We start from the raw sequence: 18,198 nt of genomic DNA, 5'->3' as shown, positions 1-18,198 counted from the left end.
CAGCAAGTAATTATCAAAAATAAAAATCTAACACAACAAACAGCACATGTAGTTACTGTAATGGTGCTGCCCTGCATATAAATACAAATGAAGGATTGCTTATTTTGAACTGCAAGCGAATAACATTTGAGCTTAAATAAAAAGAGCCAGTCAAAACAGATAGAAAGTCCATAATGGTGAGAATCAAATGTCTAAATCAAAATATTGATACATACCAAACAAGAAACATTTTCCCATTTCAAATTTACGACATAACCATTTTAAAAGCAAGAAGCCAAGGTATTGGCCAAGGCATCTGTTCCATTTTCTTTTCACCTAGAACTTCCTTATGAATAATAATCCTTATGAAATGAAAGACAATTAAATAGGGCAGATGGTGCTTAAAGTGTATTATGTTCCATACTTTTGCCTATGAACATATTTTTTTCCTGTTATTGAGGTTCAATTTTCAGGATTTGCAAGACTTCAATACGTACTGCATTAAAGTGACACCTCCTTGCTGTGGGAGCTTCATCTAACTGTAAGGAGATGAAGAAACTTCTCCTGAGACATGTAATGTAGTTGGCCTCATGCAGGATAGATAGGGGGCTTCAATAATAACTGGCACCAATAAACAAATCAGCATACATAGGGGAGTGTGTAATGAAAGGACTCAAGGAAAAGGAGTCAGGCCATGCAGAAGCAGACGAAGGTAATTAAAGAAGCCATCATCAGCGTCATTAATATGCTAGATCTGCTGTGGCCCACTGACTAGTCTAATGGAGAACATGTCATCATCGTCACCATTAGGGAGAGTGGGACACACATAAACACATGCACTCACAGTCTTAATGTTGGGTCACGCCATGATTATCACCATTAAGCCTAGAGTGAGAAGACCTGCTTAGGAATCTTCATTCTCTGTTACCATCATATACACACACACATACTGTTCCTACCCACCCGCGCTTGTGGATCTTTAATTCAGGCCCTGTGACTGATAAGTATGCATATTTAAGCGATGTCAGTTCTGTTGGCTCTTTTAATTAGACAGAATGAATGAATGTTTTATAAAAACGTGTTTAACAATAAATGTGTTCATTAATTTGATGAGAGGATGTGCTCTGATGAGCTGAGTGGAACAGAGTAATGGCTCATATTCATCTCTGGCAGTTTGATGATGATGGTGGCAACATCTCAACGGTCTGTTTCCGATTCTTTTTCCTTTTTTTTTGTTTCAAATTCTTGTCCTCATTAGCCAGTAAAGTTAACTTTGAAATACATTATGTTTGTTAGATATTCCTCGACCTTGAGCAGGTTGGTCTGTTTTAGTGAAACTGCACTTCATCCTTAGTGTGCAACTAATGTGCAATATGATACCAGTCCATAGCTCCGTGGAGAACAGAAAAGATGGAAAATCCATTAACTGCTAAAGTCCCTGTGATTTTTATTTTTTTCTGTCTCCAGGTTTCTTTGTGGTTTTGTCGTGAAAAGTTCATCCAGATGTTTACTTTCTGAGTGATTGTGTGAGTCCACAAAATCCATCTTCCATTTATTATTAATGAAAAGTGTGAACTGTGGAGTTGACTACTTCTTTGATAGACTCAACCATCAAAACGATAAATACTGTTTCAGGTGCTGCAAGGACTCCAAATTCTCCACATTTATCGAAGTAGTCAAGTCAAATTTTCTAGCCTATAACAGTAAGGACCAATGGCATCAGCTGACTTGGTTTTTCCAAATGCATTTTGTTGCCCCCTTTAGCCCCCATCATCTGCTAAAATATTTGTGCAACAAAACCAATTTAAATGTTAAGCAGATTTACTGCTTTACTCCTCCCCCAATGCAATTGCTGCTCCTTCTGTTCTTTTTCCTTCTTTTTTTTTTTATAATGTCCCTCCCTCTCCCTCACACACTCGTCGTCCTTTCCCTCCCTTGACAATGCTGGAAACAGAGTGATGGTGTGTAATTTAGTCCTAATCACAACATCAGACTTGTGCTGCGATTTACATCCCTCCACCAGCCGAGCCAGTCAGACAGTCAGGAGGGAGATGTTAATGTGAGACCCCAGGTAATTACTGTCATTACAGCACGTTACAGACCCTGCCCATGTTCCTGTGTGTGTGTGTGTGTGTGTGTGTGTGTGTGTGTGTGTGTGTGTGTGTGTGTGTGTGTGTGTGTGTGTGTGTGTGTGTGTGTGTGTGTGTGTGTGTGTGTGCGCGCTTGTCTTTGTTTGAGCACTCAAATTGTCGCATTTTGTTCTTGTGTATGTAATTATATTATGAATATTAGTATGTGGTTTTGCTCAGGAAGTCCACAGTTGAACTTGTGTCACCTGACAAGCTGCCAATGCACGAGACAAAAAGAGTGGTGTCGAAAACAACAGGGGATTCACAATCTTGATTTCATTGTTGATAGATGTAATTACAGTTGATTCACTGATTCGTTTTATTTCTTAAAGTGAATGGTTTTCCTTATTCAATTTCATTCTTTTCATTTGATGATATTTTGTACTTCTTTAATCCGAAGGTAAAAAGTGCAATCTGTCTTCACGCTGTGCGATTTGACTGATTGATTTTCTCTCATTGTCACACGTTAGAGCACTTTTGGGGGGATAATTTCCTTTTTTTAACAGCAATCAAATGCTGTCGTACTATTTTGACAAATGGTTGGTTTCCCGCAGGAATAAATCAATTACTGATCAAAAAAGTCAAACCTCAGATAAACATCAAATATATATCTGTAGCTGTGATTACCTCTACAGCATGGCTGACTTTGCTTCATCTCATCACATAGAAATGTTATTTCTTTTGTGTATTTCAAGTTAAGAGAGCATTTAATTAATCCCCAACCTTTGAAGTGTTTCCATTTCCAGTGTTCAAATGAATAATACACAAATCATCTTTTTTATCTGATCATTGTTATTGCTTTGAACCAATGAGGTGAGCTCTGGCTCATCTTGGAGTTTACGGCAAGATGTAGTGTTTTCAAAACACGCAGTGTTGTGTTTTTTTTTTTCAACTTGTCACCGAATTCTCACCAGTTATAGAAACACAGATTATAGTCATGTTACTTTGTGTTCATCAGTCTTCTGTCTTTTTTTCCCCTCTTACTTCTCTATAACATATGATTATCATAAAATATTATTCCAATCCTCAAAAAGCCATTACCTAGTATTTTTAACTTTTTTGTCCATGTAAATCACATGGCAGCTGTGGATACATAAATGATGGTCCATATTTGGTTTTTCCCCCACTTTTTTATTTATTATTTTCAGCGAACTCTTTGTGGGGTAGATAGCATGGTATATCAAGGTGTTTCCATAGCGATAAGGGCAATGTGTCAGGCTCCCCAGCATTTAGGCCTGTAAAGGTCCCGACTGATAAGCAGAATGAACAAGTCAGCAGTTTGGCCAGTGCCATCCCATCCCTGTTTTCAACCAAAACTTGCCCCCCTCACCCTAAATCTCATCTGCAGCCTGCTTCTTCTGCCTCTTCTTCTCATCTAATACCTAGCATTACAATCTATACATGCCTGGAAATGCTGTCTGTTTCATTCCTCTTACTTCCAAATTATTAATATAGATTTTTTATCATCTATGGTCAAAATATAGAATGCTCCTTTACTCTCAGTACTCACCTATATACCCACTGACATGTTGCTTTGTTGATAACTAAATTAAAGATGCTCTGAATATTGTTAAAAACCTGTGGTTTTCTAAAACAGGTGAGTATGGTTAATTCTGACAAAGAAACCCTTTGCCGTGAGAGGAAACTGTTCATGACCAATCTCAGACACTGGATTGCAGAACTAAAGTAAGTCAACTCACACTGACATTTTAGTGAATGCATTACTCATGCATTTGCAAATATAATCAAATATAATTTGCAGTATTCTTGCATGTCAATTTCATTGCATCAGCACTGTTGTTTTGCTTGCCTTCCACTATAGAGATTGCAATAAGAGCCTTGTTGCCCAGGTGAAGGCCCAAAACAAGGTTCTGCTTATAATCACTGAGGAGAAAATGTGAGTTTGCCATGGAGATCTATTTTTATGTTGTAATTCCAATGACATATCAGTGAGTACTTGTTATACTACTTCGCCTACAAATCACATGTACACTCTAACCAGAGGAAAGTTTGTTTTTATGTAAAAATAAAAATGTAGTAGTTTGTGTGATGCTATATGTCTCACAGGGATTCAGTGGGACTTGCATACATGCACTTGCAAGTCTTTTTGCATCATGAATTCTTGTTGAGATCTTCCTGTCTTGGCAACTGCCCTTAAATTTATTCACTTGAAGGCATTTCAGCCCTCATCCAAGAGGCTTCTTCAGTTCTTTTGACCTGTGGGGAGTTTCTGAATATAACTGTCAGGTTTTTGGGTGGGTCTAGGCTATGGTGGCTTGTTGTGCAAAGAGTTGATCAGAGTTGGCAGAGTTGATCTGCAGAAACTAGGTGTAAGGGGGTTTGTTATGCTTATGGGGGTTTCGCTCGTTGAAACTAAAGACCAACTTAGTGATATTACCTGGACTGGAATGTGAAATGGACGTTACCGGGGGCTGGTAGTGGTGGTGGGCCTTCTTTGGTTGTTTGTTTGGAGGGTGCAGATGGGCCTAGTCCATGAGTGTTGATCCCAATACAGCATTGGACATTTGTGAAAGGTTGTGTCTGAGGCCATCTCCTCTGTTTAGAGATGTTTTTTCTATTTTGACAAATATGGCTTCTTCGACTCCTCTCTTGAACCATCTGACTTCTCTGGCCAAAATATGGACATTGCGGTCCTTAAACAAATGGCCCGTGTCCTTCAGGAGAGGGTGGACCATGAAGTCCTGTCCTGAAGTGGTGGGTCTCCTATGTTGGGCCATCTGTTTGTGCAGAGGTTGTTCAGTCTAATGTCAACGTCATCACATTCCTCAGAGCAAGTGACAGCACACACCACATTCTCGATCTTGTATCTGGGTATTTTGTCCTTAGGGTGCACCAGTTTTGCATCAAGGTGTTGTGGGGTTTGAAATGTACCGGCATATGGTGTTTTTTTTAACACCCTTCAGAGTTTTTCCAAAACATCATCAACTTGCAGTAGGATGATGCTCTTTCGTTTGCTGTTGTCTTCCTCCTGTTCTTCATTCCAAAGGATGTCAAGGCTTTCCTTATGTGTTGTACCTCAGTCTTGCTTACTTCAGTGATTGATGGGATGTTCTTGGTCTGGTAGTGCAGAGTTCTGATTACTCCCAGTTTGTGCTCAAGGAGGTGGTGTGGGTCAAAAGGTCGGTGTGTGGTCCAGTAGTGTGTCTACAGACCACCTATATCCACATGGATTTGCCATGGGCTAGCCTGTATCCCCCATAGTGGCGAAGCGATACATGGAGGAGGTTGAGAGCATGGCCCTCACTTCGTTCAGGGGAATACCGCCAACCTGCAGGTTAAGGTATGTAGATGGCATATGGGCCAAGATCAAGAAGAATGGGAGCGTTCACCAGTCACTTCAACACGATCGACGTCCACATCATCACAAGGGAGGACGTAATTGCCAACCAACTCCTCTTCTTGGACTGTTGCGTTCACATCTAAAAGGACAGAAGCTGGGACATCAAGATTTAAAGAAAACCAACACTCACTGAACCCCCACCAGAACCAGCTCCCAGTAACGTCCACATGAGCCTCAGTTCATCTGATCCAACAGGTATCACTCCTTTCTTTAGCTTTACCTTTTTACATTCCCATACAGGTAATCTCAATAAATTGGTCTTTTGTCCCAACAATCAACACCCCCATTAGAAATCCATTTGCACAACAAGCCACCATAATCTAGACCCGCCAAAAAATTTGGCAGTTATTTTCAGAAACTCCCCATAGGTCATTAGAACTGAAAAAGTCTTTCGGATGATGGGTGAAGTGTCTTCAAATAGAGAAATACAAGTCCGGTTGCCGAGACAAGAGGATTTCGACACAAATTCACCATGATCTGGATGACGGAGAACCTCCAGACATCTTTCTGCATCATGACTCAGATACACACACACACACACACACACACACACACACACAGCAACACAGCATCAGCATACAGAGACATGGGTGTGATATATTCCTCCCTTTGGAGATCAAACTGGTCTAGCAGTCTTCTGTCATTCTGACCTTCTGCGGTCCCATTCCCACCTTCGCTCCACCCAACAACAGTAATGTCGATCTTTTTGTTATTCTCCTTTGAAATACACATGCATTGTGTGCATTTTTATACTTATCTTTCTGTTATGCTGAGGTGTTGGATCATGAATTGTGGAGTATGACATTCATGAAGTTGCATATCATTTATTGAAAACTTTGCTTCCCTGATCATAGTTCTCTCTCTGCTCAACAGATGAACATTTAATGGCATAAATAATGTATATAGTGTTTGCTGTGTTTATGAGTGGTTGCTACAAAATAATGAAATAAATAGCTACAAGGAAAAAGTATTAAATGGGGCCAGGATTGTATCATTTCACAAGAATGTAGTGTGTGTTTGACAAAGTCTAAACTTGGGACCGCCATTGTGTAGCAGAGTATTTTTTCGCCCGCAAAGTTAACAAGAGTCTCTCGATTATTATAGCCTTCTGTCTTTTTTGCCTGTGTCTGTCTTGCTGAGTATACTACTCGGTTTAACTCCATCCCTACTAACATCCCTCCCTCTTGCTTGTGTCAGACATCTTCAGGAGGCTAATGACACACTGAAGGTGGAAGTAAAAGGGCTGGAAGAAGTGGTTGCAGAGAAGGAGAGAGAGATGGAATACTTCAAGGTGAACTGGGGTAGAAAGTAGAAGCAATAAACAACATATGGGGGGGAGAAAGAAGAGAGTAGATCACAAACAGGTTTGTTTTTCATTTTATAATTGTTTGCAGGCCAATATCCGAGACGAGAGCACAAAGCAAGATGAGAGAATGTGAGTAACCAGTATTTGAGCATGTGTGTGCAACTGATCCTGGCTGTGTGCGCGTGTGTGTGTGTGTGTGTGTGTGTGCGGCTGCACATGCAAGTGTCTGTATTTTTGGGCATCCACCAGCTGATTGGAGTTTAGCATTCAGACTGAACAAAAGGGCTGCCCAGCTTTTTCTCTCTTTCACACAATCTTGCCCAAACAAAGCTGATGGTGATAATAACAACAGGAGTGCCAAGTTGTGAATGAAACACCCTATGGGTCTCGCCACCTGTGTGTGGCCGTTTATGTGTGTGTGCTATGGCTTTTGTCAATTTGAATATGTTATTCATGCTGGGCCTATAACAATGATTACACTCTAATCAAGGGCCCATCCTCTCCTGCTTGCCACCCCCTCAGCTGTCAGATAGTATTCATCAATAGAGAGAAGATATATTTATTATGTTCATTAAGGCAATGAAAATGAATGTGGCACAGATGGGATTGGGTGTAGGATCGTGTGTGTGTGTGTGTGTGTGTGTGTGTGTGTGTGTGTGTGTATACACACATGCGTGTGTGTGTTTGCGTGTGTTTGTGAGGGCACCTGCCTGCAGCACCACTCCCCATACCCCCAACATGACCCCCTAAGGTTTCCCTCATTAACAACTCCCCCCTTTGCTTTTCACCCTGTTTTACACACACTCATGTTGCACCCCTCCCCTAATGAACCACCAGGCTCTGTTTCCAAAACGGATCAGATTTGTTTTGACTGGGGTAGGTTCCCAATGCTATTCAAAGCTGTCAGTCATTTTAATGATATCATTAAGAGGCTGCGACAGAAAGATGAATCGCTTTTCTTTGTCTTTCTCTCATAATTGCAAACGAGCAAGAGACAGGGACGGAGCAAGAGAGGCAGTTCATATAGATGTAGGCATAAGAGGGGTTTTGATTGAGAGGATATAATAACATGGAATGAGATAAAAACAGTGAATGAAAGCGTCTTCTATAGCATCTCCCAATCCATTCTCTATTCTTCTTTTTCTTTGTTATGAGGATTCCTAATTTATTTCATTTCATTATTATACCTCCACAACCCCACCCACCATCATACATACATACATACATACACACACACACGAAATGCCATAGGTATTAAAATCACACATCTATAAGGCAACAGATATGCCATGCCATTTGCATGGCGGCCATATCCCTCCAGTTTATAAATCTCATTACAGGTAGCAACGGGGGTACATTGTCTTTCCAGTGTCTATCACTGACAGTAATCAACACAGTGTGAAGGTTTTGTCATTAGATATGCCTTTATTAAAGAAATATATTATCATTAGAAGGCTTGCTGTTTGAGAATGGCTGATATGTCGCAGATTCATGCTGCAAATGGCATTTTTTTTACCGATAAAGTGGGATGAAGAAGAATGGAGTGATAAAGTAAATTACCTGAATTGGAGCACAGGTAAAAAGTCATTATTCAGTAATCATTATTCTTATTAAATGTTTTTATAACTTTACAATCTGATTGAAATGGCATTTGTGTTGCCACTCAGTGTTCCAGGGCTTTCACTTACATGGTGTATATTCAGAAGGATGGAGGTTTTTTAACCACAGTTGAACATAAAGAGTTTGGTAGTACTTCAGAGGTAATGTTAAAGACTTTCACAAGTTCAGCACCAGTAAGATGTAATTTTCATTTCACCAAATGATCTTCTCATTTGTGTCACTCTACATATGGACCCTGATCTCACAAGTTATTTGAAGTAACTACCATCTCTGAAGGTCAAATGCAAGATTCAGAAACTGGTACAATTGCTATCATTAGCAAAGTAAAGGAATAACAGTTAAAAGCTATCCACCTAATTTGAAAAGTTCAAGTACTGCTTGAAAAATAACTACACATCACTGAAAAAAATGTGGTAATGTTGATTTTAACTAGAAATAATGAAGTAAAATTGAATGGATGATGTGATTAAAGAAAAAAATAGATGTGTTAATTCATAGTATAATAAGATAAATTGGATAAACTATCTTCACGAGTTATATCACATCTTATTTTGAAGTTGAGATCATCTATGTTGAAAGAAAGAAATGGAATTTGAGTCTCAAAGGTAATTCACATTGATTACATTTATGGGGCACACAGTGAAAACCCGTAAATCGAAGAAAAGAAATATGAGGTCAAACATGTAAAATATGTGAATACAAAATATGCTTCTACCTAGTTTGCCCCGGTATTATGAAGTAATCAATAAGTGTGATGGATATGTGTTGGGAGGGCAAAGGTTGAAGCAAACAGCAGATGCTGTTGTTACCCTATTATATTGTTTTGTCCTGTTTTCACAACCAAGCAGCAAGCATTATATCCCATCAGGGAAGACTGTGTTTATCAACAACAAACCATTGTTTCTTCCACCAGTTACTGAATGAAAGCCTCAATGTTCAATCACTTACTAGTTAAACCCACTTTTAACATAACTAGTTAACTGGCAAGTTTGCAATTGCTGTGAGGTCAGGTATGATTTAACCAGTTACTTTTGACGTGACCAGTTATTACTGACTCTTGAACCTTAGAAGTTGAAAACTGCAAAGTTTGTATCCACCCATTTTATTGGTAATGGCAGAAAGAGAATTCCTTTTTCCCTTTTTAGTTAATATGAAACTATAATCTCACCAATTCCTATGGTAAAAAAGACCCCTTATATTCTACTCTTTTTGGAACCACATGCGAGGATTCTCTATTGTAGCTAAAACTGGACAGCCAAATTACCATTTCTCAAATTGCATTGTTAAACACATTTTTGAAGTGATGACAACCATATAAATAAATAATATTTATATATATGTACATATAATCCCAGGGTATTTGGCTCCTGGGTGAGGGACCAGCCATAGCATGGTTCAAGAAGGCCCCCAAATGATGAAAAAGACAAATGGGCCTGGGTTTTGCTTGCCTTAACGAGGGCCCCTCCCTGGAGCTAGGCCTTGGGACATGGCTCTAGGAACCTGAGGAACCTGAGGAGCCTGATCTAGCATAGGAGGCTGAAAGATTCCAGCTAGATATTGTGGGACTCACCTTGATGCATGGCTTTGACTCTGGAACTAGGCCTCTAGAGAGCTGTTGGACTCTTTTCCGCTATGGAATTTCCCCCAGTGTGAGGCCCCAGTCAGGGGTAGGCATATTGATTGCCCCCCTGATTCGGCACCTGGATATTGGGGATCAACCAAGTGTACGAGAGGGTAACCTCCCTCCACCTTCGTGGTGGGTACAGATTTTGGCTGCTATGTGAGCCGGTGCTCTCGATAGAAGTCCAGGCTACCCACCCTTTTTGGGGTGATGGAGAACACCCCTGTTGTGGACTCTCTTGTCTTACTGAGGGACTTCAATGCTCACATGGACAGCAACAGCAAAACCTGGAAAGGCAAGACTAGTCTTCTGTGCTGGTCATGGACTGCCCATAACAAACACTATGTTTAGATACTGTAGGGCATGTCTGGTAGAGTCCCTTGTCAAAAAGAGTTTTAACTCTCTCCTCCAGCAGAGCTTCAACTGCGTCCCAGGGGAGGCGAGGGGCATTGAGTCCAAGTGGGCCATGTTCCGTGCCTCCATTGTCAAACTGGCATAAGGTGGTTGGTGCCAGTAAAGCGGTAACCCCGTAAGCTGTTGGTGTACCACAGTGGTGAGGGATGCCGTCAAGCTGATGCAGTCCTGCCGAGCCTTTCTGGCCTGGGGGGCTCCAGCGGCCCAGGAGGGGGAAGCAGTATGCCATCAACACTGTGTACAGTGGAGATGGTGGGCTGCTGACCTCAATTCAGAACCTTGTTGATTAGTGGAAGGAACACTTCCAAGGTCTCCTCAATCCTGAAGACACACCTTCCAATGAGGAACCAGAGTTGGTGGACCCTGGGATGGACTCCCCTAAATCCGGGGCTGAAGTTGCTGAGGTAGATTCTGCACCAGCCTGTCCTGGTGAAGAATGAGCTGAGCCAAAAGGCGAAGCTCTTAATTTACTGCTCGATCTACAGTCCTACCCTCACCTATGGCCACGAGCTCTGGGTTGTGACCGAAAGAAGAGGGTTGCTGATCCAAGCGGCTAGAATTGGCTTTCTCCCCAGGGTACCTGGCTCTCCCTGAGAGATATGGCAAGGACCTCGACCATCCAGGAGAGGCTCAGAGTAGAGTCGCTGCTCCTCCTCGTGGAGAAGAGTCAGATGAGATTGCTTGGGCATCTGGTTAGGATGACCTTTGAACGCCTCGCTGGCAAGGTGTTCTGGGCATGTCCAACCACAAAAGGCCCCAGGGACGATGCAGGACATGCTGGAAAGACTGTGTCTCTGCTGGCCTTGGAACACCTCAGGATCCCCCCAGAGGAACTAGATCAAGTGGCCTGGGAGTATATATATATATATTTAAAAAAAAATATATATATATATACACACACATATATATGAGATGAGATGAGATGAGAACAACTTTATTTATCCCGAAGGAAATTGTTGTGCCAGAGTTTCAAGCAAAAACATAACAGTAATAGATAATAGTAGGAAGGAGGGAGAATAAGAAATACAATAGAATATCAATTGTCAATGTAAAGGCTATCAAGTGATATATATATATATATATATATATATATGTGTGTGTGTGTGTGTGTGTGTGTGTGTGTGTGTGTGTGTGTGTGTGTGTGTGTGTGTGTGTACACATATATATATATATATATATATATATATATATATATGTAAGAATCCGATCCAATCAGTAAAGTTTAATGCAGGAATATTTTTTGGAAACTGAGCTAAACTTAACTGTACACCGCAATATTTTCATAAGCAGTATATTCATTCTCCAATAGTTAAAAAAAAATAGATTTTAAATGCAGAGGAAATGCACATTGCCTTTTAGAGAAAGGTCAACTTGAACAACACCTTTTACCCTCAAAAACTGGGCTTTTGACATAGAGCATTTTTTATAGTTTCAAGTCTCTTGGCTTGTTGTTGAAACTCAAATACCATACAATGAGAGTCGAGGAAATGAAAATCCCTTTATTTCTTAATTGCAATTACTATGCAGGAGCCCCTCATTAATTAACACAGTTAAACTGATGTCTTTCTTTGTTGCTGGGACCACAGACTCAGTGGTTGTGTCATAACCCATCCGGGGGAAGTGCTCATAAAGCATCAGACATCATCAGTTGCACCACTAATGATGGGCTTCCAATTAAGAGCACTCTATGATCACAGCAGAGGATTTGTATAAACATAGAAGACTAAAGTAACAGAGCAACATAAAAGGAGAAAGGAGGTGGAGACTGCAAGAAGAGAATCGGGTCTTGCATAAAATTTACAGCAATGCGAGAGCAATAAATAAGAGAGATGAGAGAGAGATCGGAGGAAGAGAGGAACCGTGTAGTTTACTGCCTGGTTTAGGGAGCATGGCAGCTTGGCTTTGACACTAATGACTGTAATTATACACACACTGATTGGGTTAAGTCAGTAATTACACACATCCATGTTAGCGTTAAAACACAGGAACAGATGTTTACACAGGCGTCATGCCAAGTACTCAGCGCATCGCTGCATTCTCACATCAGGAGCATAAATCTCACACAGTTGTCTCAGCAACTGTGATGTTTCATGATCTGCTGAAGACCACATTACCATCTCGGAAAGAGTTTAAATCATGTGAAGTATCTCTGTCTAAGGGTGCAGCGGTTTGGGTCTTGTGCAGTCTGGTTGTTTTTTTAAAGTTCATATGTTCATTTTATTTTCTATTTACTGTTGCTGTGGAAACCTGTGATATGTGCATCTGAAATATCACTTTATGGAAGATCAAAAGTAATTGCAGCTCCTCTGCTTATTAATGCTCTTTGTATTATGATTATGGTGTGAAATTAAAAGATCAGAAAGGTCAGTTGCAATTATTTTCAGTTTATGAGTGTCACAGGAAATGTGCTTTCTTCTTCTTTTCCCCCCAAAAATGTAATCATTGGTCAGGAAATTTACTTAAACAGTTAATGGGAAATTATACACATTATATTCTGTCAGATCATGCAATTATGATTTTATTTAGAAAAAACAGGTCATTTTCTCCCCCATATTTGAGGAAAAAGTTAATAGATGTTTAATTAGTGTTTTAAACTTGAAAGGTTTCAGCATACACGGTCCTTGAGAGGCTGAACCTTAAGAGGGATGCAGCATGTTTTCCCTTTTATTTTTTTCCATGTTATCTACATGCTTAATGCCACTCAAAGTTGCATATTTGTACATAAAAATTTCCAAAGAAGGCATGCTCTTAAATCAAAAGATGACTCCCTGTTGTTGGAATATTAGAGCCCACAGTGTCTGATAGCAATGCTGTTACTTCAAGTGTTCTAAAAATCTAAAAATCTATACTTTTGCTTTGAAAAGCTCAGAAATATATCCATCCTAAGTGTTTTGACGAAAAACTCCGTTTACCATCTCTGGCCTCTGTGTGTGTGTGTGTGTGTGTGTGTGTGTGTGTGTGTGTGTGTGTGTGTGTGTGTGTGTGTGTGTGTGTGTGTGTGTGTGTGTGTGTGTGTGTGTGTGTGTGTGTGTGTGTGTGAGAGAGGAAAGAGACAGACAGACAGACGGTCAGTTAGACAGACATACAGAAAAAGAGAGTCAGCTCACACACATCTGCAGGAACAATGATCTCATTTATTAGTGTTTTGATGAGCCAGTGTATCTTATCAACTGAAGCAGGACTGCCTTCCCATCCACTGCTCTGATAGAAAATCCAAGCTTTCCATTTACAAGTGCATTAACATTAGAGAGGTGCAGCGGTACATTAATGGGCTAAGAAGTCTTCAATAAAGTATTTAGAAGGTTTTTTTCCCCTTTTTTCAAATGCTAACTGGACAGGTTCACTGGGGCATGAAAGAAAGAGCGTAAAGCGGGGGCAGAAAGCTCCTCAGCCCATACAGAGCACCATTATCCACTGTCGTTAATTTAATAGACATTTCTTAGTCAGCCCCGGATCTGAAAATAGCGGACCTTAGCTTTTGTTTGTCCTTCCCCAAAATGTTTTTAATAAACACTTGAAATCTTAAATGGATTCTTATACCCTTAATGTGCCCTGGCCGCAGTTGTGTTCATGTTGTTTTTGTATCTGCTTTCATATATAATTTAATGACTTCTGGATCCCGTTTGCTCATCCATCTCTGAGTTTAGTAATAAGTTATTATGAAGATGGCTATAATGAAGATGATCTATGCCAATGTCTTTATGCCCTAGATATTAAGGACATTTCTATGGAAACTGCTTTGCCCAGGCGAATGCATATCATTAAAATAGACTTTGAAAGTTTGACTTATACATGAACAAATTTATACTTTTAAGGATTAGACTGCACTTGGAAAGGTTTCATCGTTCTATTTATTTAGACTGATACAATGTCTGGAAAAAACAAATGGCAAATGTAATTCTTATTTGTTTGTTGTGTTGATATACACTTGTTGCAGAATGAAAAATCAAGGTTGCCTGTCCCTAAATCTCAGAAAAATCGAGGACATGTAGACCAGACTGCAAAGCAACCTGGAGGCCATCAGAATGCTAAATCAACAAGTAAGCATCCACACACACACGCACACACACACACACACACACACGCACACACACACACACACACACACACACACACACACACACACTTGTCCTGACAGTCCTTTTACTCGACAGAAAGAAACACACCCACGCTCCAGCCCACCTGCTGTTGAGCTCACACAGAAGAGGAAGCTTCAAAAACACATTCGTACTTACACACAAACACAGACAGACATCCATTTCCTCTTCCTACGATAAAAGTGAAAAGGCAGCAGCATGGGTAGGGGTGCGTGTGTGTGCGTGTGTGCGTGTGTGTGTGTGTGTGTGTGTTGGGGGGGGGCAAATTGTATTGGGAAAAATTTGACATTTCTTTCCACTGGTAAATGATTTCTCTTTCATGAAACTTAGAGAGGGATGTATATCAATACAGCCTTGTTGATCTCTCCATGACAGCATAGGGAAATGGCCCGCTGTGATAAAACAATGTGGAGGGAAAAACACAAAGGAATATTCCAGGGAAAAGCTGACATTTTTTAGCATGTTGAACTTCATACGAGTCAACAAATCACCAAAGGAAAACAAAATCAAAAGTATTCCTCAACCCTTTCAGTTCTCCAAAACTCCAGGGCCTGAGGAGTGGCTCGCCTGACTTTTGTTAGTTTGTAGAGTGGCCCGCTGATTGACAGGGAGTGATGAAACCTGGCACTTGTTGAAGTTTAAACATAGTATTGTTTCACTTAAATGCAAATGGAATTATTTGCAAGTGATGCAGGGCAAAGCAGTGGAGAAAGAAAGGAAGAGAGGGAGAGCAGGCAGAGGGGGCTGTTGTTTAACAGGTCGGGTGTGTAATGGCACCTCTTAATCTCTAGTGTGAATCATTACACTCATTGATCTGAAATGGACATTCTACACACACAGGCACACACACACATACACACACAAGCAGATTTGAAAAGAATAGGATATAGACATATCATTTGCACAAGGCTATCCTCTTCGTTGTCGAGTGGCTACACATTGGACTATAAGAACACACACATTTACATGTATATACACACACACACACACACACACACACACACACACACGTCAAGAAGCTCAATGGAATGTCTATGTGTATCTATATGACATACTGGGATATTAATCAGGTTTGCATCTCTACTTAAGATCAGTCTCATTTCTCCACAGTCCAAAAACTGTTTTGGTTCTCACCCACAGGCACATCCCATATTAAAACACACTCTTACACACACTCACACACACACACACTTGAACTACATTTCCAGCCAGCTGTCAAGTACATTTCATGCAAACTTTGAAAGTGTCATGCAAAATTAAGTGCCAATTAAGAGAATTTTTCATCACTTGATGATAAATATGAGCATCTGCAGGGCAAAAGATGGATTATGTCAAAACTCCATTAGAATTAGACAAACTGTTATTGTTCTTCGGTGTCAGATAGTGACTCGGTAGTTTCATGCTTTGATGCGGAGACTAGAGGGAAACGCAATGGGGGATACTTCATAACAGCCCTTTTCGCGGCCTCAAGAGGTCAAGATACAAAGGTCCTATATACTGTTGTTCAATAAGACCCATTTATTGGCTCCATTGTCCTGCACCAAGTGAGCCTTCGCTGCATACAAACACATTAGAAACTTTCCCCCCCCTACCGTGAGGTTATTTTCTATTTTACCAATCTTTTTCCAGACAAATCATCTTAATAATTTGAATAGGAATGCAGCTGTACAAATGAAAAAGTGCAAACACAGTCATCCCCCCCGCATTAAGACACCCCCCTCTGTGTCTTCCTGCCTATCTCTTTATTTCTTCCCCCACTTTATGCCCAGCCTTTTCATCCAAATATGCACAACAGTTCACACAATGTATGAGAAGAATGAGGAGACAAGCTGTGATTTTTAATTTCTTCCCCCTCCCTTGCAATTAGGAAAGTGTCCTGAGCCACCAAAGACGGGGAAAATTAAACAGGTCCCCTTGAATATGCAGCTAATTATAAACGTCAACCTCGGTGTTTTTCATCCACACTTTTTATTGCTTTTGGCATAATTTAAAATGAAAATGTTGTCGGATGTTTTCCCGTTAACTAGTCTAAATACTTTTTAAGCGTCTTAGGTTACAGTTTTGACACATCGACATGTCACTGGCTGTTCAAGGGTTAAGCCTAAGACCTTGCTATTTCTAGTCATCAGATTAGTGGGTCTCTGTGTGTATGTGGTGTCTGGAAGGGTAATATTAGCAGAACCTTCCGGAAATGTGTCTGTCTCATCTCCGTTTGTGTTTTTCCCCGTCTCTTAAATGCACACGCACACACACACACACACACACGGAGCCAGACAGACATGTCGATTTGCCTTTTATTTCTAACCGCAGCTTTCAAGCAGACATACACTAAATAAAACAGATGTGGATATGCACAACTTTCATTACCAAATTTGTCCCCTTTTCCTTTATTTTAATCTTCTGGACAGCTAAATGTAAATCATTTCAAATGTTTTATTGACTAATATCTACCTTATTACAAATTTTAGACAGCTGCATTATGCATGTAATTGCAAAAAAATGCAAATATTTTAGACTTGTTTTGCATTTAAGGCACTCTTGACCCTATACACCTCCTTGCTTTTGCCCAAATGTCCTTAAAAAAACAAACGTGATACACCATCAATGTAGGTTGTCTATAATTGGGTTTCAAGCAACCCAATCATGTTCTGACGATTTGTGATTTGTTTTTTTGTCACGGATGATTTTGCCTCAAATCGACCTCTAATAATCGCTGAAATTGGTTGTTTTCATGTATAAATTGACACCTTTACATGACTCCCACTTGTAACCATTTCAAACTGTGAACACCATACGCTCCTGAATATCCCCTTACAATTTTCCATTTGCATTTCTGTTCCAACAAGCATGAAAGCAACTGTGAAAGATGAATTATGCACATAATGGGATGCCTGCCATTTTTTCAACACAGGGGCTTTTGACTTTTGATGAATGATGCTTATTGATAACTTCAAAATTAAGTTGTTTTTTTTTTTTAAATGTTGCAGGCTTAACTTAATTAGGATGCTTAAACATTCAAGTTAACCTACTTGAAAGTCCCCCCTCCAAACAGTGCCTCTTCAGACTTTGTTGTCTCTTTCCGTTCTCAAGGTTTTATTTCCTAAATATTATTCTCTTTGTCTCTAAAGGTCTTCTGTTTCTGGGTCGCTCTCAATGACTCTTTCTTTCCCTCTCCAGTTAAATGCCCTCAGCGGAGAGAATAAGTGGTTGCGTAGGCAACTGGGGGAGGAGAGGTCCATATGCAGACAAGTGGAGCGACAGCTTCCACATCCGCCAACCTCCCGGTGCTATTCCTCTGTCCGCATCCCCCTCTCTCGCCCACTTTTAATCTCCTCCTCCATTCCCTCTCTTCTCTGCCCCCTCTCATCCCCTGAGCCTGGACCAAGTGACAAGGGACAGTAATGGGATCCTAAACCCAGCCTAGACATGCTGCTGGTGTAGCAAGACTATGTGAGTCCCAGGCAACTGATGAAGTATCCTGGACCAGGAGACTGCAGAGCCCCTTCTCCTCTTGTGGACGATTGGTCTAGGAGGAAAAGCAGGGATTTCACAAAATAAAGCCTCTAGAGGACACTAACCTGTCATGGCCTTTTGACCTCCAGCTCCCCATGTGGGAGCATACTCAGTATGAGGTTAATGTCCTGCAGGTCAAAGTCACGTCCCACAGTGCT

General features: G+C 40.6%; 1 protein-coding gene across 1 annotated transcript in view; it reads left to right on the top strand.

The window, feature by feature from the left end:
• The window catches only part of LOC147232089 (uncharacterized), a 53,813-nt gene extending 35,884 nt beyond the window's left edge, over window positions 1-17,929 (top strand). Inside the window, 11 exon segments of the mRNA XM_086151639.1 lie at window positions 3,706-3,794; window positions 6,667-6,760; window positions 6,864-6,904; window positions 10,044-10,155; window positions 10,197-10,311; window positions 10,568-10,650; window positions 10,721-10,859; window positions 11,006-11,065; window positions 11,184-11,283; window positions 14,368-14,470; window positions 17,705-17,929. Coding sequence (XP_086007765.1) covers window positions 3,706-3,794; window positions 6,667-6,760; window positions 6,864-6,904; window positions 10,044-10,155; window positions 10,197-10,311; window positions 10,568-10,650; window positions 10,721-10,859; window positions 11,006-11,065; window positions 11,184-11,283; window positions 14,368-14,470; window positions 17,705-17,929 — 1,161 coding nt within the window.
• The last annotated feature ends 269 nt before the right edge of the window (window positions 17,930-18,198 follow it).

The sequence above is a fragment of the Fistularia commersonii genome, chromosome 8 (assembly GCF_037954325.1).
Source record: "Fistularia commersonii isolate RoL2024-O1a breed Wild chromosome 8, RoL_Fcom_v1.0, whole genome shotgun sequence".
Classification (NCBI taxonomy): Eukaryota; Metazoa; Chordata; class Actinopteri; order Syngnathiformes; family Fistulariidae; genus Fistularia; species Fistularia commersonii.
Note: the sequence above shows the minus strand (reverse complement) of the source record. Positions and strands in the feature narration are given on the sequence as shown.